Here is a 20109-nt window from a genome sequence, read left to right as displayed (position 1 = left end):
ACCTTCTGAAAAACTTCTCTTGTGATTTTTGTCATTGTGTGTACATCATGGAATGCATTCACACAAACCAGATGGTGTGTCCTCCTACACACCTGGGCCAGGGGGCGTGTGCATGCAGTGTAGCCTATTGCTCACATGAACAAAACGACAGGAAACCAAACCAAGCATGACAGGAAGTGGTGTGATGGAGAGACAAGGCAAGCCTGAGATGAGGCTGCTGTTGTGTACCCTGCACACTGTGTTACTGTTGAAGGCACACTCTAAAATGCCCACGAGAGGCTAGTGTGCGCCTCGGTGGTAGAGCACTTACCTACCGTGCATGAAGCCCTGGGCTTATCCCAGAATCACACACACGCAAAGGACAGCATAGCAAACGCATAAACCAGAAAGAGTCATCTATTATCACTGCCAAGCATTAGGTACTGTACAGGATTGGATATGCTACATTTTTATTTTTATTTTATTTTTTGGTATCAGGAGACACTTTACCACCAAGTCACATCCCCAGCCCCATTCATCTTGAGACAGATTCTCACTAAGTTACTTAGGACCTTGCTAAGTTGCTGAGGCTGGCCTTGAACTTGCGATCCTCCTGCCTCAGCCTCCCGAGTCTCTGGGATTATAGGTATGCACCACTGTGCCCGGCTGTTCTATTTTTATATGTCTGGCAGTGCAGTAGGTTTGTTTGCAATGGCATCGCCAAAAACACGTGAGCGTTGCCCTGTTACGACAGCTGTGACGTCCCTAGGTGGCAGGAATCTTTCAGCTTGGTTACCATTTTATGGGACCACGTCAGATATGTGGTCCACCTTTGAACAGAAAGTCTCTGTGTGAATTCTTACTAGGTTCCAGGTCCAGGACAAATATTAGCTCGTTTAAGCCTAACAGCAACTATTGAAATAGATACCAATATTCCCATTTTATAGACAAGGAAACTGAGGCTCGGAGTTAGGATTTGCCCATGGTACTACTGAAAACAACTGGTAAAAGAGATTTCAAATCAAGTCTGACTCTAGAACCTGAGCTTGCAGTATCTCTGCTGTTTGAGGGGCTGGAGCTGAGTCCCATCTTCCCACTACACCCACCCAACTCTCGGGGACTAGAGTTCAACACAAAGCACAGAACTCAATCCCGTAACTCTGAGAGTTGGCGTGTGGCTGTGCAGCTAAGTCCCGCGGAGAGGGGACTTCTTCCTTGGCAACGTCCCTCACGGGGTGGTAGTGCGACATTCTGTTCTTTCCACTTCTTTTTCAGACCAAAAACAGGAAAATTGGGCTGGGGTATTCCATCCCCAGCACACAAAAAATAAGACTGTCATTTATTACTTCAGCTCTCAAGTCACCTCCCTCTGCCCCACAGCACTGGGGACGGAACCCCGTTCTAGCCAAGCACCCCGCCACTCTCCCTTTTGAACAGAGAGAACAAGTCCCAGGCCTAGCACCTTCTCTGGCCAATGAGTTCCAAGCTGGAATTCAATATCTCACTGTATTTATTTTTACGGTGACTGTCTACTGATGGCAAGTGACATGTGCTTCTCGGTCGCAGTCTTCACAGAAAATTGCCTTCAATAATAGAGTTAATAGAAAGAAATGGTATCAGTGCTCCATGTGGCAGGGATATGACTTAGGGACGTGACAAGGGAAGCCCAGCTGCGGGACCCTCGGCTGGGTGCTCTATGTCTTCAAGGTCCCGAGGACGGTGACCCAGCTGGAGCGCAAGAGAGCAGAATGCTCGCGTCACTGAGCACCTGTCCCCGGCCAGGTACCTGTTTTCCATTTCATCATTATGGCTCTGTGAGGAGTTGGTATCACCGGCCTCGCTCTGCAAATGAGAGTTAGAGGGCTCCCCAGGGCGCCCCAGTGACCATCAGCCTGGGTCCTGCCAGAGCTGCTGAGCCAGGCATTTCTGAACGGGGACGATTCCCTTTTAAGGCTGGTTCTCAGAAAGGGGGTCTGCTTCCCAGGAATCTAAGCTGGGAATCCAATCTGGGCTCTGTTTCCTTGGGCCTGTCCCCTGAGTCCAAGTTTCACATCCACGGCATCCACGTGGTGGCTGTAAACATTAAGACGATCATCCACGTGAAGCGCCCAGCAGGACACCCAACACGTGCTGGGTGATATCTTCTTCGTGGATAAGAGATTTCTACACACTGGCATAAGTAGGAATTCGTGCAGACCTCCTTCCACCCCTAAAACTCCAAACTAGAATCCCCCCACAAAGGACAGCTAGGCAGTAGCTGTTAGAAGGGCCGAGATGGATCTGCAGGCACTGGGAGAGCCGGTGGAATATCAAGGAGAAGGACATCACCTGCTCCTGCTTATATTCAAACCCCACAGACGCATGGATATTCAGACAGTCTGCAAAGCACACAGGAGAGACTGAAGCCGGAAGCCGGGCACAGGGGTGCACACCGGTGCTGCCAGCTACTCGAGAGACGGGTGGAGGGCCCCAGGCCCCACCGCTCAAGACCATTCTGGGCAGCACAAGAAAACCCTGTCACTGGGAAGTGAGGAGGACGCTGGAGTGAGAGGCAGACTCCTTATTATTTATCTTTCCTACTATTTGAATTTTTTAAAACCTGCCTGTTACTTTCCTAATAATAAACCTATCTTTGCTAGTTGGCTGGACAAGAATCCTGCCTCCTGGTCATCCTCTTTCCTTCTGTGGGCCGGCCACTTGTGCAGTGACCACGTCTCCAAAAACTTTTGGCTGACTGAGCTTGTGCCTTTGTGAATTGGTCACCGTGTGCTCCTGTGTTGGGGTCCTGGGGACCTCGTCTACGCACTCGAGGAAGACACTGACACTGAGGGAGGAGGACCAACAAGTGGGCCTCCTGGCGGAGGCTGGGGAGGCACTCACGTGCAGGTGCTGACCACCACGGGGTCTGGCCAGAGCGGCCTGGTGGTGGTGCCGAAGGACAGGATGTACAGCTTCTCCTTGAGGCTCAGCTGCTCATCAACGAGGCTCTGCCAGACAAAAGGATGTCACTGGCTCACAGGGCCAGGGGTCACGTGGAGCCTGGGCTGTCCTCTCTAGCCTCAGCTGGCCCCGCGGGTCTGGGGCATGGGCGGTGCTGAAACGGCGGCTCTGAGCCTTGGCTCGGGCCAACCCCAAGCTGCTCACGCCCGTGAGGAGAGCTCCGTGGCCGCCCGTCTCAGCATGTGCCGACTGGACCGCGGGCACCTGGCTGCCACACCACAGGGACGGGAGCGGCAGGACAGCGGCATCTGCAAGGCAGGAGGGCTGGCGATGGAGCAGCCCGCTCAGCCCTCTCAAGCCGCAGCTCCTCCATCCTCCCGGCCAGCTAGAAAGGTTACCTTCCTGTGACCTTTCTAGGCTTTCTAGGCTCACTGTGAGGAGCCTCGCTCTGGCTGGCCTTAGGCTAGACTCCAGGCCTGGGACTTGTCATGAGGGGGAGCTTGATAGACATCTGTTCCCTGACACCCAGGACAGGTCTGGACAGCTGGACCAGCTGGACCACATGGAGCCTATAAAGGCTACGCCTGGCCTTTTCCAATAGAGGATTTTTGCTGCTGTGGTCCCCCTAAAACTCTAGGGATTTCCATAATATCCTTCCACACACCCCCAGAGACTATAGAGGGTTTTCCCTCCGCCAGGTTTGGCACAGAGCACTCCTGAACAAACTCCTGTGCGACCCTGGTAGGTGGCCATTGTTCTTGTTCCCATTTCACAGAGAGGTAGCTGAGCACTGGAGGCCTTATGGGCGGTCCATGGCCTGGCGGGGTTTGGGCCTGACTCTAGAGTTCTGAGCTTTTCTGCTCTGGCTACACTAAAGAAACTAGAACGGCCCCTTCATCAGAAAAGGCCAGGACCCCAGGGCTGCTGGGCTGGAGGAATCAGTCCAGCTGATGCCTTCGCATCCTCTCTCCAGGGAACTGTGGGCTCTTGAGGCCAAGTCTGGTTGGTAGGCCCTGCTGTGGGGGAGAGTACTAGAAGTTCACACTGCAGCTGACAGTGTGGCGGGTTTCGCAGAATCTTCCACGTAGCTGCTAATTAAGTGGGAAATGCTCTTTACAAACACAGCACCAGAGGGCGGGAGGGACTCCAGGTACCTCCTGTGCCAGAAAGACTTACCATGAAGTCGTTTTGGAACTCTTCTTTCTGAGGGCCGCTGCCAAACGCTGACACATCAAGGAGGATGCCCACCCTGGCCCCTTTGATGAGGCCAAACACCTAAAACCAAAGAGGCATTTAGAAATGACGCTGTGGTTCTCCTGGGCCAGGCACCGAGCAGCTCTGCGGGCAACAGAGGTGCAAATACCCCCCCTCACTTCACCAAGCAGCAGCAGCAGACGGGAGCCCCATTTTATAGCGGAAAAAGCAAAGCCCAGCGTCCTGACTTCAGCTCTGGGCGTTATCTGCTCCCAGGCTGTGGCAGCCTGGTTTCTAGAAGTTCTATTTCCTTAGCACTACCTTCCACTCTCATAAAGGGGTGCTTGTCCATTACAGAGAAATCTGGAGACAGTAGAAAATGCATCCTTTGTAAGATGCGAAGTTGGATGTCCGAGGACATCGGCCTATCGTAATTTCTCTATACCCTTTTTATGTTTTGCAGACTCCACCAAAGGCAGATGTGCTGAGCTCACAGCTGCTGTGCTATTTCTGCGGGTTTCTAATCGAGTTCCTAACAGCGATTACCCCATGGTGTCAACGCTGTCGGAGCTGCTGTGGGAAGTAGAGCTTTTCATTTAGATGAAATGGATAGCCGTCTGGAGGCAAGTAGGTTCCACTGGATGTTTTTGTCTTAAATCAACTTTATTGGACTTTATTGGCTGCCCAATTTTCCTGTTCTATTCCTTCTTCCACGCTCACAGATAGTATTTTGAGGGGGGCGGACTGGGGATGGAATCCAGGGTTACTTAACCACTGAACCACCCTCCCAGCCCTTTTTAGTTTTTATTTTGAGATAGGGTCTCGCTAAGTTGCTGAGTCTGGCCTCACACTTGCAATCCTCCTGCCTCCGCCTCCCAAATCACTGGGATTGCGGGCATGTGGCACCAGGCCTGGCTCAGAGACGGTACTGTACATCTGCTCTCGTGCCTCCCAACGTTCCCTTCCTGCGCTCTCAGTGAGTGATTTGCTTCCAGCGTCACTGAGGAAACAAAAGCAAACCTAAGAGAACCTAAATTTTCTTCTTTCATGCAGAATCTACCAACCTAACTGCTCCTGTGCCCGTCCACTGCCCCTTTCTCCAGTCCTAGGGAATCCGGTGCCAGCCGCCAGTGCTCCAAGGCCAACCCTCTGACTCACACGTCTGGATCCTCTCTGGCCAAGCAGGCACTTCGCTCCCGTCATCAGCCCTTCTGGGTCGTCAACTCTCCCCAATTCATTGTGTGATTCCCACCGACAGACAAACGCAGTACAAGTCCCGACTTTAAAAAGTCTAGAGACCTTTCAGGACCCACCTCGCCCTCCGGCTCCCATTTCTCTGACCAGCTCAGATCAGGCTGGCCTCTCTGCTCTTCTGAAGTCACACGGGTCAAGGGGATCAATGACCTCTCTCTTGCCAAATCCAAGATCAAATCCAAGTTCTCCATTTTCTCAAACTCTGTAAACCTACGCAGCAGCTTCCCTTCCCTCCCTCCCTCCCTCCCTCGTTTTTCTTTATTGCACTGTCACTATGTGACCTGTTAATCATCGGTTGTCCTCTCCACTGTCCTGTAGTGCCGGGAAGTCCTTTGTACCTTCGGTGTGTGTGCCTCCCTCCCAGAAGAGCGCCGAGGCACAGTATCGACCAAAACCTATTTGTTGAATTCACAATTCAAATGAAGCATGAAGCTTTCTAGGACATTGCTAATCCTTAGGGGCCAAAAGATCAAATAGGAAGCCAGTTCTGTAGTCACGTTAAAATGCAAAAAGGTTGGGCTGGGGTTGCAGCCCGCAGTAGAGCACTTGCCTAGCATGTGTGAGGCACTGGGTTCGAGTCTCAGCACCACACGTAAATAAGTAAAATAAAGGTCCATTGGCAACTAAAAAAAATATTTTAAAAAATGCAAAAAGGTTGTCATTAGAGTTATACAACTTTTGCAATTGGAAACATGCATTTCCTTAAACCTAGCCATTAAAATTCTAGAAATGTATACCCTAGATGTAACTGGATAAGTACATAGGAGGGAATAAGAGTCCAGTGATGGGGCTGGGGTCATGGCTCAGTGGTAGAGCGCTTGCCTAGCATGTGTGAGGCATTGGGTTCGATTCCCAGCACTGCATATAAATAAATAAATAAAATAAGGGTCCACTGACAACTAAAAAGTATTTTTTTATAAAAAAAGAGTCCAGTGATACCAGATATTCTCATCTTTCAAGAGAAGTCTGAAAGCAAACATGAAAGTGAAATATTGGGATTTTTAAAGTTTGGCAATTAATAGGAAAGATATTCTCAATGATCAGACGGAGGAAAGCATGGTAGTGGGTCTGATTTGGCCTACAGGCTACTAGTTTATAACTCCTACTTTGGCCTCTCTGCAGGTGTCGGACACCAGTGAAGTGAGGCCACCAGCCCATGACCTTCCTGACAAAGCAGAGTGGAAGTGGCGCCGGTGAAGTTCTCGCCATCACTCGGGGCTGCCTCGGCGCCCAGTGGCCCCGGGGGTTGATTGACACGTGATCTCTCCTCCGGCTCCAGTCTGTTTGCTTCTGGGCTCCTCCTGCGCCTTCAGAAGTCGGGGAGGAAGCCCCTCAGTCCCACCCTGCCAGCTGTGCCACAGGCGCCTGGGCAGTTGTGATGAGGACGGGCAGCTGAGGGCCACATTCCCAGAACGGGTGTTTTTGGAGACTGTGAGGATTTTGTGTCTCGGGGTCACCATGTGTCACCTGCCCTGTGTCACCATGGGCAACCAGACAGATTGCGCCTTGGGTGGAATCATGTATCTGCTGACCCGTCTAAGCAAGTGAGGAAGGTCCTGGCTCTGAGACGTGGACCACCCCCTGCTCAGGCAGCCTTCGTTCTTTATTGTCACTGACTGTTCTTGGGTTCAGGTGGGGGTTGGGAGCATGGAGCACAAATTTCAGCATCTACCTATCCAGGGACTTCAAGCAAGAGTTAAGGATTGTGCTTAAGGGTGTGAACAAATGGGGAGCCAGAAAAGTATCCGTTGAAGGAACTTTCAAGAAAAGTTATGCCCCGAGCTGGTTGTGGTGGCGCCCACCTGCAATACCAGAGACTCAGGAGGCTGAGGCAGGAGGAGCGTCAGCCTCAGCAACTTTGCAAGGCCCTAAGCAACTTAGCAAGACCCTGTCTCAAAATAAAAAATAAAAAAGGACTGGGGATGTGGCTCAGTGGTTAAGTGCCCCTGAGTTCAATCCCAGCACCAAAAACAAAATTTAAAAGAAAAAAAAAGGAAAAAGAAAATTTATGCCCTATAAATCTTATTCTGGGTTTGAGTTAAATGATCTAGAGGAGGTTTGTTGTTTCGCGGTCCCAGCGTCCGTTTCCCCTTCAGCTCCCAGGTCCTTTGCTTGCCTTGGTCCTTTGCTCCCTCCCTCCCTGCGTCCCCAGGAATGAGCACAGTCCAGCCTGGTCAATAGTATTCCTCATGGTGATGGGTCTAAATCAGTCCAGTGAGAATCAACCCCAGGAACAAGAAGTGAGGTCCCTTTCAACTGGAGCCGTCTAGCTAGTGACAGGGAAGCTTAGAGTTGCTGGTGACCATCTCTCCCAAGCCTGGGGAGAGCCATCCTGAGAGCAAAACCAAGCCCCAGGAAAGCAGAGCCCAGAGACAAGTCACACTTGGGCACAACGGGGTCTGGGTTTTCATCTATGTAGGTTAAGAAGTTTCCTTTTTAACTTCAGCCCAGTTAAGCTGGAGAGCTGGCGACTGCAGCTGAAAGAGCTGTAACCAGTACAGATGGAATGAGTGAAAAGGCACAAAGAACAAGACCCGCATCTGTTACCTTCTTGCTGTTTTCTGTGAGCCACTGAATTCTCTGCTGATAGCGCTCAACGACTCTGTCAAGACACCGGAAAGACTCATCACCCAAGGTCAGCCGAGCAACAGCCACTTACATGCACAGAAGGAAGGTGTGGATGGGATTTTTAAAAACCTTACGGCATTGGGAGGATATAAGGCAAAATCGAGCAAAGACAAAATCACTCCAGGTCTGAGTCTGCCAGGGCACCAGGCGACATGCCCAGGGGTTTGCGGAAGGTACTGGGGCAGATGCTGCTCTGCTGGCGACAGGATCTATGTTATCAATGGCTGGTTTGGCGAGACAAGGGGCAGCCTGCAGGGTGAGGGGAGGTCTGGGAGGAAGGGAGCCGTGCTTCCCAGTCTCCTGGAGACTCATCCTAAGGCACAACCCGGGCGGTTCAGCAGCAGCTTCTTAGTAACAAAATATTGCTTTTCAAAAAGTAGCCAGAGGAATTTCTTGAGGTTCTCCTAATGCAAAGCAAACCATTCCAGTCACTGGTTGGACAGTAGCACGACAGAGACTCAAGGTAAAGACCCAGTCCCTTGAGTTTAATTGACTTGCACTCACTGAGGGCAGGTGGACTTGGGGACCAGAGAAGAGCAAGGAAAACCTATGAATATGAAATCACAGGGCAGGGAGTGGTGGCTAGAGTTGTACGGGACACGTGAGCTATGAGCATGAGCTTTATAATGAGACGGACTTGGGCTTGAGAGTCAGCTCCTCCCATCACTAGCTGTGTGACATTGGGCAGGTGTGGTAACCTCTCTGAGCCCCAGCGTTGCATCATCTTCAGCAGGCAGATACTAAAGCACTCTATCCAAGTTGATTTGCCCAAACTCAACTCACTGAAAGTCAGTTCTCTAAAAATCAAGTGGCCACATGACCAGTTAGCTTAATAGACTAGAATATTCCATAAAGTACTAGATTCACAATTAAAACCTAATCCAATAAAATATCACAGAATTCTTCAAAACCCATTTAATCTTCTAACTTAATAAAATTGCTATGAAATTTACAGGTAAAATGTTTTGATAAATTTGGCAAATTGGTCACTCTGTAAATGACCATTGAGCAACTGACTTGGTTAACTGGTGTGAGAGTAATACAATGTTTTGGTTAGTTTTAAGGGTTAAATAAGATAATGCCTGCAGTCCTTAGCAGAATTTGTGACACACTAATAAATATTATCTATTATTATTATTTTTATTTTATAACTTTGCAGAAAACCTCAGGAAAACAGTAATTATGGATCATAGATTGATATAACTAGGAAGGACTCTTAAGGACATCCTATTCTGTCTACTGATTATTCAGAGACATATCTGTATGCATGTGAGTATTTATTTGCACATGTACTATCAAAATCAGTTTAGGAGTGGGATGTATGCATATTTTTGACACACATTACAAAGGTATGAGACCCACCAATTTGAACTTGAAAGTCATCATTTTTTAAATTTTTATTTTCTGGTACTGGGGTTTGAACCCAGGGGTGCTTATACCACTGAGCTACAACCCCAGCCCTTTTTATTGTTTATCTTGAGACAGGGTCTCACTAAGTTACTTAGGACCTTGCTAAGTTGCTGAGGCTGGCCTCAAACTTGTGATCCTCCTGCCTCAGCCTCCTAATTTGTTGGGACTGCAGGCATGCACCACCACCCCCAGCTCTGAAAGTAGCCTCTCCCAACCATTAAACACCACAAGAAGCTGTGAGGTTTTATGAGTTCATCCAAAGGGACCATCTATTTTAAAAGACTGAGTGAAACTCATTTGCTCCAACCTTTACATTATAACAACGTGGGGTTACAGGTGGGAAGAGACCTGCCCAAGGTCCTGCAAGACTGGTGTTTGAACACAGTTCCTTCAGGCTGGAGAATGGCAGAATCTTTAGCACTGGGTTTGAAAGGACATTGGGAAACATACTTACTCAGAAAGCTTTGATTCAAACTGGCAGATGGTCTGGGGAGAGAAGTGCACCTTCTGCATGGCATTGTGGCCTTCCTCCCTGAAAAGCAAAGCCTTGTGAAGGGTCTCTGGGGACCAGGGGCAGGCGCATCATGCAGCTCTGGGGGGTGGGGAGTGGCTTTGGACTCACAGCGTGGCTGTGCCCTGACTTAGCAGGTCAGCCAGGGTGAGTTTCTCAAACTTTAAACTGTGAGTTGAAAGCCAGTCTTCAGAGTCTTCCAAAGCGGAAGGCCGATCCTCGCCCTCCTGCAGCCTCTGCAAGACAGAAGCCAGAGTCAGACAGAAGAGACGTGTGGGGCTGGGGTCGTGGCTCGGTGGCAGAGCGCTTGCCTCGCATGTGTGAGGCACTGGGTTCGATCCTCAGCACCACATAAAAATAAACGAATAAAATAAAGGTCCTTCAATAATTTGAAAATATTAAAAAAAATAAAGATCTATTAAAAAAAGAAGAAGACTGTGTGGGGCGGGGACGAGGATGCCTTGGTTCCTCTCACACGGACCCCCGGGTGCCGGGTCCCTCCGTAGGCAGTCTACAAATTCTCCTTGCTATGGAAACTGATGGACTGGAGGCCTGGGCTCTGAACTAGTGGCCCTGAAAAGATCACCCATTCCCCATCCTGTGCCTCATCCCCAAATGTGGCTGGGCCATTCCAGGGGACAGCGTGACCAGCCTTGTGAATGACTGCACCCACACATTGGCCAGACAACGTGACAGTAGAACGCTGAGCCACAACCCCTGCAGCGACTGGCCCAGAATAGGCGGGATTTGGTCACTGATTATTAACTTCCCCAATTTGGGGGTGGGGAGAATTGAACCCAGGGGTGCTTAACCACTGAGCCACCTCCCCAGTCCTTTTAAAATATTTTATTTAGAGACAGGGTCTCCCTGAGTTGCTTGGCTTCTCACTAAGTTACTGAGGCTGGCTTTGAACTTGTGATCCTGCCTCAGCCTCCCAAGCCACTGGAAATACAGGCTTGCTCTATTGCATCCGGTAACGTCCCCGTTTTTTTGTCCCCACTTCCAACTCAGGACCAACCAGAGAAAGTCAAATAGGTCCCCAAACCAGTCACAGAAGATGCCTGCTTCTAATGAGCCCGGCTCCAGACGCCTCACACCAGCACCCTCAGACTTGTGGTTGCAGCCTCCCCTTTTCTTGTGACAAATTTTCCCATTTCCCTGCTGGCCTTTGAGTCTCTACAAAACACCAGTGGTGGTGGCTGGTGAGCACACCACGGGCCTGCTCCCCTGTGGGTGGGTGGGTGGTCTTTATTTCCACACTTGTCTTCTCTGTGCTTTTCCAAGTGAGTGGGTTCTGCCTCTTGTCGTCCTAAAAGGTCCCCTAAACATTTGTTGGCTAACCAGTGAAAGGGGGGCATGCTTCTGTCCGGCAGCCGATGTTTTAGAGGAAGACTCTCCTAGGCACTGAAGGACCGAGGCCATGGAATGGACGATGCTCCCCTGCTGGTACCTAATGACATTTGTGTCACTTACATACTGCGAAACTCGGGCTGTGCATGGTGGACTTGGTGGTGGAGCTGAAGTCTGTCCTCAGAGGAACCTGACGTTGGCAGCGCTTTCAGGAAGCTGATTTGAGACGCTGATCTGCCTCGTCTGGTTCACCTCTGCTGGAGCCTGTTTCTTCCTTCCCCTTTCCAGCTGGTATTTCTGAGCCCTTACCTTGAACTAGGCCCCGTCCCTGGTGCTAGGGCTGTGTGGACGCTCGGGCTGTGTGGACACTAGGGCTGTGTGGACACTAGGGCTGTGTGGACACTAGGGCTGTGTGGACACTAGGGCTGTGTGGACAAGAGCAAGAAGTGTTCTTGCCTCCTGGAGCTATATCCTAGCATGGAGAGACGGCCAGTAAACTAGAAATGAAATCAATCTGCATTACAGCCTCAGAAAGGAACCATTCCGTTAAGAGATCAGAGCAGGGAAATGGACAGAAAATGGCTGGGGTGGGGACGGGGAGGCTGTTTGGTTGGCCTGAGCCGGAAATGCACATTACGGGTGGAGGCTTGGAGGCCAGGAGGCTTGAAGACCAGAGAGGCAGCTGCGTGTTGGAGCACAGCGAATACGGGGTGGCGTGACCAGAGAAGAGGCCGGACAGACTCCCCCGCCAGGCCTCCGTCAGGGGGGATTCTGAAGGGCTTCCTAACTGTCGTCTCCGTGGCACTGAAGGCCCTGAAGACTCACCTGGGGGATGCGACCCCCCCTCGGCTCCTGGCGTGAGACACGCTTCCCTCCAGGAGCCACTCGGGACTGTGGAAGGGGTCTGAGCACTCTCAACCCGGCTGGGACCCACGCCCCAGGCAAAGGTGTCTCCTGGCACCTGCTTGAGCCCTAAGTGGGTTGTGGTGGGGCTGGAGTGGGCGGGCTGCAGAGGGGAGGGAAACCGCCCGCGTGCTGGACAGAGGACAGTGGCTGCAGGAGGAGGGGGTGGGGACCAGAGGGAGGGGACGGGGCGTGCAGTGCCGGGCGATCCGCGTCCCAGCTGTGTGACGGGGCACTGCCTCCCTTTCTGGACATCGTGGTACCTTGAGCGTCCCTGCACAAACAGCTCCCCACCACGACCCTATTCTCCCCTCAGGTTTGGTCACAAATGGGCCAAAATAATAAAGATAAAACGCTGCTACTGTCTTCCTGCTAGATAGCTCCGCATGCCTTTAATTCTGTGCCCGAGACCTGCCCTGCCCTCGGTTCCAAAAGGAAATCAGCAAGTGTGAAGGAAGAGTGAAAAACATTCATGATTAGAGCAAAACTCAGTAGCACTTCCTGTCTGTCAAAAACTTTCCATACATTCACCCATCTACCTCTACAAATAGGTTAGTCAACATAACCCCATTTTACTGACAAGGAAACTGAGGCACAGAGCACTTAAGTCATTTGCTCAAGGCCACACAGCTAGTAATGGTGGAGCTGGGATTCAATCCCAAGCGATAAAAGCCCAAGTCGTGCTTGTAACCGTAACCCTACGCCAGAGCCAAGCTGATTACCTCCTGAAAGGACGAGAGAGAGGACGGGTGTGATTCCATGCCAATCAATGTCCTGCCCTTGAAAGGCACAGCTGAACATCATGGTCCCTGTCCCCACTTCTGCCTCATGCCAACACTAGATGTCACTCTTCTCATCTTTAAGGACCGGGTGGGACCTCTGGGCTTGGTTGTCTTCCATCTTCCTTACATTTGAAATGATCTTCCATGTTTCAGGATGGATATTTTGAGTTACTAATATTTGGAGACCCACTGTGAGCCACATTTTAGATTTAGGTGCTTTATATAGACCTGTGTTGGGCAATTCTTTCCCTTGTCCTTACAGCTCTCGATGAGAGAGGAAGAGGAGACCTGGAATATGGCTGATAATCTAAGAGCGGTCCTTTGTCCACCTGGGAAGTCACACATTTTAATATGAAGTTAGATGAAATAAAGACCCACGTCACCCACATCTGAAGTCACTGAAAGATTTCTTCAGCATTTCAAGACTCTATTGACCTTGCCTCATTTCCTTTTTTTAAAAAAAAATTTTTTTTAGTTGTAAATGGACAGAATACCTTTATTTTATTTGTTTTGATTTTAGGTGGTGCTAAGGCTTGAACCCAGAGCCTCACACTTCTAGGCAAGTGCTCTGCCACTGAGCCCCAGCCCCAGCCTCTCACTTCCTTTTAATCAACCTTGCATTCCCATAAATGCCAAACCTCAAGAAAACAACACGCCTATTCTTCTGGTTGTCTAATCACCAGCATTAGAACTGTATGGTTTGGACCGACAACCGTTTCAAAGGCATCATATTTGAATTCTAGACATTCTAGCGTAGGTGAGCAGATGGTTACGGGCTAGGCTTGCACCTGACGACCGCCGCTCTTTCCATTAGAATGAATTCTGAGTTCTAGACAATCTCCTCCCTCTCTCTGGAAAACAGCATGCTAAATACATGGAGAATCAGTCTAAAACCAAAAAGAAGTCTGTCTGTTCTAGAGTTTCATTCTGCTACAACTCTTTTGCTCTACCAGCACTTTTTCTTTCTTTCTTTGTGTATGTGCGGAGCTGGGGACTGAACCCAGGGCCTTGTGCATGTGAGACAAGCACTCTACCCACTGGGCTATATCCCCAGCCCCCTCTACTTTCTCAAATGGGATTTTCTATTTAGATTTTAGGGAATCCTCAAATTAAAAAAAAAAATCTCAGGAAGGGGAACTTCAGAATGAAACACTTCAGTCTTCGGACGTTGACAACATGATCAGAATCCTGACAGACTCCTACACATTTAATGACGTGGCCAAGGCAGCCATAAAATGCCTACAAACAGCATAGCGAGTCTTCACTCATTTCTAAAGTCAGGGGACTAGAGATGAGTGCTTAACTAACCTTTTTCAGTCTGGGGAATCCTATGTGAATAAAAAATACCCAGAGTTTATGATGTTCTGTGCGCCTTGGCTGTGACCCGTCACTACTCACGGAAAGCGCCACGGTTCTTACCAGTAAGTCGTGTGTCTGGTTAACGTGCGTGACCAGTAACCCATCGTCTGGTTTCTGGCCGTGTCCGTTCATGTCCTTCCAGTTTGGTTGCTTCCTTGACTCTCTGTCAGTGTTCCTCTTCATGCTACAAAACATAAAGTGATTAGATCGGTGTCCCAGCTCTGGATATCAACCAATACCTCCTTTCTTTCTCCTCTAGTTCCAAAAAAGGATTCCAGGAACACGGGTATTTCTGTGCAGGAACTCAGAGCTTCCTGTAGCGTCCTGATCAAAGGCGGACTTTGGGTTTGTGGGACGTTACATCATACTTTTTTGGTGGTTGGAGAGCGAAATCCCCCAGGCAGCTGTAAGATGTAGTGATCATTTGTCTGGTCTCACTTCAAGGCAGGTATTCCCCCCTCAATTCCCACGGGTGCAATATCGCTGCTGCGGTTTTCATTTGCAAACCCAGAGAATTCTGCTTACGCATGATTTTCCAGAAATATGTTATGTTGACCATGGAGGACATGATGAGTTTGAGTAGCCATTATAAAAATAACCAACTTTTGGGGCTGGGGAGATAGCTCAGTTGGTAGAGTGCTCACCTTGCAAGCACGAGGCCCTGGGTTCAATCCCCAGCACCACAAAAAATAAATAAATAAAACCAACACTTATTTTGCCAAGGAGGACAAGCACACAAGAGGATGAACGCAGCATGTGGACAGTAGTTTTGAGCGGCTTGTTCAGTTCAGCTCTTCTTTTAACTAATCGATACGCTACATACATATTGGGTGTCTGGTAGGTTGAAGGCACTGTGCCTGGTGCTAAGGACTCAAGGGTGAACAAGATGACCAGGGTTTCTCTGCCATGGCCCTTCTGATGGTCAGGGTGGACGGTTCCGTTGCGTGTGTCTGTACATTGCAGGATGTTTGGCAGCATCCCAGTTGCTCCCTATGAAATGCCAGCAGCACCTTCCTCCCTCCTTGTGATAACCAAAAGCATCTTGGGACATTGCTAAGTATCCCCTGGTGGTGACCATAGTTGAGAATCATTGAGATAGGTATTGTCCTTGACTTGTGGAGTTTATATGCTAAAACTGGTATGAAAAAGTGATTACACACCATGGCCAATGCTAGGAAGGAAACACTCAGGACGCTGTGATAGAAAGGCTTCGGGAGAAGGGTCTGTTCTGCAAGCAAAGTGGTGGGGGCAGGTGTCTTCTGAGCTCAGACCTTTTTGAAGGGTGAGACAGGGAGTCCACGATAAGAATGGGGAAGGCTGCAGTAATGCAGCCACATCGATGTTTATAGCAGCTCCATTCACAATAGCTGGATTGTGGAACCAACCTAGATGCCCTTCAACAGATGAATGAATAAAGAAACTATGGTATATATCCACAATGGAATATTACTCAGCCATAAAGAAGAATAATATTATGGCATTTGCAAATAAATGGGTGCAATTGGAGAATATCATGCTAAGTGAAATAAGCCAAATCCCAAAAAACCAAAGGCCGAATGTTTTCCCTGATAAGTGGATGATGATATATAATGGGGGTTGGGGGTGAGTGATGAGAGAAGAATGGAGGAAACTTAGATGATGCAGAAGGAAATGAGAGGGTGGGGGGTATGAAAAATCAGGGACTGAGACAGACGTCATGACCCTATGTACATGTATGATTGCAGGAATGGTATGAATCTATGTCGTGCACAACCATAGAAACAAAACAATGTACCCCGTTCGTGTGCAATGAATCAAAATGCAGTCATTAAAAATAAAAAATAAATAATTAAAAAAATAAAAATAAAAAAGGGTGGCCAAGGATGGAGCAGGCAGCGCGAGCAGGTTTCCAATCCCTGCGGTGAAAGAGCCCGGCCCATGCAGGGACCGAGCGGAAGCCTGTTCGGCCAGGTGGTAGGAATTTCAAGACAAGGAGAGCGGAGTGGGAGGAATATTGAGACGCGGGTGAGATCTGACCTCACTCTTGCGTGGGACCCTGCTGCTTTAGAAGTCGCCGCTCACTGGGGTGTGTATCCGAGATGGCTCATGGGATCCTCTCCCTGGGGATTTGGCAGTGAGAGCCGGGCAGCTCCTGTGCACTCGGAGGCAGGGACGGGCTCTGCGGAGGCAGGTGCAGGGAACGCCATTTCTGCTGCGTCTCCGCGGGGCCGCGGTCTCCTGGCTTCTTCCCTCCCTGCCTGCTCCTTCCAGCCTCCTTCCCGACTTCTCCTCCACCTGGCTGAGGGGGGCACACTGCTCTTACCCTCCTCCAAGGCTCCCCTGTCTCCTCTCCACCGTTCGGACCCCAAGAGCGCAGACGCCCTACTCTGACTCCGGAGCTGGGCGTCCACTGGCGTTGGCTATGTCCACTTGCAGCTTCGACCCCCTGCGTTCAAGACTCAACCCGTGAGATGCCCTACGGCCCTCCCCTCCTTCCGCTGTGTTCCAGCTCAGAGAAAAGAACCACCATCTACTTACCATCTACTTACAGGGGTCAGAACTCCAGGACTTGTTCTTGACACCCACTCCTGATGCCAACCCGTCATCTCGTTAATTTTACCTCCCAGACCTCACCCTTTACCTCCTCCAGTCCGAGCCACTGTCACCTGTCACAGACAACTGCAGTAGACCCTGGCTGCCCCTACGTCCCCTCGGCCCTCCCATCTAGTCTGTTTCCTTTACCAACTGGAGCGATCTTTTAAAAACACAGATCTAATGTTGTCCTCTTGTCTTCTCCCTCTTGCTTAAAACTGATCAAAGGCTTCCCTTTTTTCAAGGAAGAAGACTAAGATCCTTGAAATGGAATTTGAGGCCCAGAGGGTTTGACTGCTGCTCATCTACCTCTCTAGCCTTCCCACTTTCCCACGCCCCCTCCTTCTGTGTTCCACGAGGGCCCTGGAATGCTCCATGGTTCCTCTCACCCAAGGATCTTTGCATGTGCTGCTGTATTTGCTCTGAAAACTTCTCCCTCTACTCTCCTCACATTTCTTTTGGATGTCTCCAGTATTCCATTCGAGTTCAGTTTCCTTTATTTCATATAGATTTTCCCGGGAATGTGCTCCTTTCTTTTAAATAACTTAATTTGGAATGATAAATTCATTAGTATGATTTTTTAAGAAATGGTGGGTCTCTCCCATGACACTGTTGGTCACGGGAGAGCAGGGACTGGCAGACAAGAAGTATTTAGAGGAAGTGGATTGAAGGGGATGGAGGGGTTTGAAAACTGCCTTGGTTCTTGAATACTTAATAATTCTCCAAGGCATTTGGTAAGAACTGACCCATTTTCTGCCCTTGGACCCTGTGAACTACCCTGTTCCTTTTTGCTAGCTCATTTCAGTTTCTGTTACTTGCAATCCAACAAATCCTGGTTAAGATACAACCCGTGAGAAACTATGAAGCTCAAAAATTTATGTTTTCTTTTAGGAAACTGCTGGATGAAAGAGCTTAGCAATGGTTCAGCAACTGGCTTTTCTCTTCCAGGTCTGCACTTCTTTTATTCAGAAGATGCTTTGTTTTCTGGGAAGCACCAGGATAATGTGGCAATGTCTTAAATTAACAACCAAACTGGCTTGACTTCAGCGAGCGTCCCTGGGAAACCCTGATGGCAGGGATCATTGAAATAGAAACACCTGGTGAACGGGCCCCTTCGTAGTGTCTTAGTTCCTTCTTGTCGGTGGGTGATTGATGCTTTTTTATGCATTCAGGGGCCAGCACGATTGGATTCTGGGAGATAAAGCAATGGGGGCCTGGGAAGAACTCTGGACCTTCGGTTTCCTCATCTGCAGAGTGGAAGAGGGATGAAGTTTTGAGGGCCTACTTCAACTTCATTGTCAAGAGGACCAAATGGAATTGGGTTTGTAAAAGTGCTTTGCAAAATACAAAGTACAGTAGAAATAATGCAGAATGCCACTAAACATCTGCTGCATAAGATGCAGAAGCACATTTTCCTTTCATGATCATTTTGAGTGCCTGTGGGCCCGAGAGAGTGGTACCGGGGAGGATGAAGGCGGCAACCTTACCCTCAGGCCTCTGATCAGAGGAAACCTGATAGAGAGGGAGTCGAGCAGGACCTCCAGCCATTTTATTGTTCTCCACAGCAGACCTTCACCATCTGACCTTCCTATGCCAACTGCCTGCCCCTTCTCTCCCGGCTGAGCACACCAGAATAAGATCCCTGAGCGCAGGGGCTTAGCAAGGTCCACTGCTAGATTCCTTTTACAGAAAACAGTGCCTAGAACGTAGAAGCTTCTTAAAACAACCAACCAAACAAAAAGCACTTATTGAACAAACACTCTAAGGGGGGCAGGTTCAGAGTTTGGGCAAAGGTGGATCACACTGCCCTGGGGGAGAGACTAGAAGGGGAAGGAACACATGAACTGGTCCTTGTTGTTGGCCTTTTGGTCAAAGGGAGAGAGGGAACGCTGATATTTCATTAAAGAAAACCTCAGGGCTGGGGAGACAGCTCAGTGGGTAGAGTGCTAGCACAAAGGCCCGGGGTTCAATCCCCAGCACCGCAAAAAAAAAAAAAAAAAAAAAAAAAAAAATAGAAAGAAAACCTTCGGCTAACTTGCTGGTTTGTTAATAGGGTTTTTTTTTTTTTTTTTTTTTTTTTGTCATAGGTGAACACAATACCTTTATCCCATTTATTTTCCTATGGTGCTGAGGATCAAACCCAGTGCTCGCACATGCCAGGTGAGCACTCGGCCGCTGAGCCACAAGCCCAGCCCGGTTTGTACTTTTAACTGCAGAATTATCTCACATTGCCAGACTGATTCCTCCAACATGCAGAGTTGCTGCTCTCACTCTCTGTTTGGAACTCTGCCGTGGCTCCCCAGTGCTCTAAGACCATCAAGTCAGACCTTTATTTAAAATGTTTTTTCTCGCATGTATATGGGGTAATAACGTCTGTCTCATTCCACCATCCTTCCCATCCCTACCGCCCACTCCCTCCCCTCACTCCCCTCTGCATATTCCAAAGTTCCTTCATTCTTCCCTGCCCACCCCCCACCATGGGCCAGCATCCGCTTAGCAGAGAAAACCTCGGCCTTAACACCTTACTATTTCATGCCCCCTTGTTCAACCATTTCTCAGAATGCCCTTTTCCCCTTTCATCTGGCAATAAAGCTCAGTAAGTTGCTTCTGACCCCAATTTGCTGCCCCCAACCCTCCACAGCAGAGCCCCGTGGAAGTCTTGCTTGCTCTTCTGTCTCATCCCAAATTGTCATGGAGTCTCCCCAGCCAGCTTACCTATTGAACAAGGCTTGGCAGGCCAGGAGCCAGGACTCCCTAAAGCTTTCTTGCTCAGTCAAGAGCTTAGCCTCTGGGCCGCCGCTGCCCTCCCTTCCCAACCTGGTCCACCCTTGTGACACTCACCTTCCTCACTTGCATTTCTTTTTACTTCTGCATCTTTGGGAGAAGGGTCTCTGGCCCTCCAGGGCTCTGCTTCTCCTGGTTTCGACTTCTAGCTGCTCCAGGCTCCTCTAAGCAACTCCATAGTGGAGCCTGCCCTGAGGGAAGTGTTAGCTGGTCTCCAAGGCAACCGACCGAGCCACTGCAGCTTGGGGCAGGCAGGGCCTGGGGAAAACTCTGGCCCCAGGGAAGAAGTTATCACCTCCTTGTTGATAACAACCTCTCCCCGGGAATCTGCTCTTCTCCACCCTCACAAGATCCTGGAAGCAGGATTTGGACCTCTTTTCTAATTTTAGAATCTCCAGGTCAGCAGAGGACTATGGTTTAGACCAGTGGAGCCCTGGTGCCTGC

General features: G+C 49.6%; 1 protein-coding gene across 5 annotated transcripts in view; it reads right to left on the bottom strand.

Moving 5' to 3' along the window:
• The window catches only part of VWA3A (von Willebrand factor A domain containing 3A), a 49327-nt gene extending 29218 nt beyond the window's left edge, over positions 1-20109 (bottom strand). Inside the window, exons 1-8 of one of the 5 annotated variants that reach the window (XM_079120479.1) lie at positions 19723-20109; positions 14679-14827; positions 14371-14494; positions 10028-10152; positions 9860-9937; positions 7915-7969; positions 4096-4194; positions 2860-2966 (exon numbers count right to left, since the gene is read on the bottom strand). In XM_079120479.1, the coding sequence (XP_078976605.1) occupies positions 2860-2966; positions 4096-4194; positions 7915-7969; positions 9860-9937; positions 10028-10152; positions 14371-14494; positions 14679-14734 (644 nt within the window). In that variant the 5' untranslated portion in view covers positions 14735-14827; positions 19723-20109. Of the gene's footprint in view, positions 1-2859; positions 2967-4095; positions 4195-7914; positions 7970-9859; positions 9938-10027; positions 10153-14370; positions 14495-14678; positions 14828-19722 lie in introns of those variants that run through there. The other 4 variants (XM_079120480.1, XM_079120481.1, XM_079120482.1 and 1 more) reach the window with 4 other exon arrangements.

The sequence above is a fragment of the Sciurus vulgaris genome, assembly GCF_902686455.1.
Source record: "Sciurus vulgaris genome assembly, chromosome: 18".
NCBI classification, from domain to species: domain Eukaryota; kingdom Metazoa; phylum Chordata; class Mammalia; order Rodentia; family Sciuridae; genus Sciurus; species Sciurus vulgaris.
This window is presented reverse-complemented; position numbering and strand designations above follow the sequence as displayed.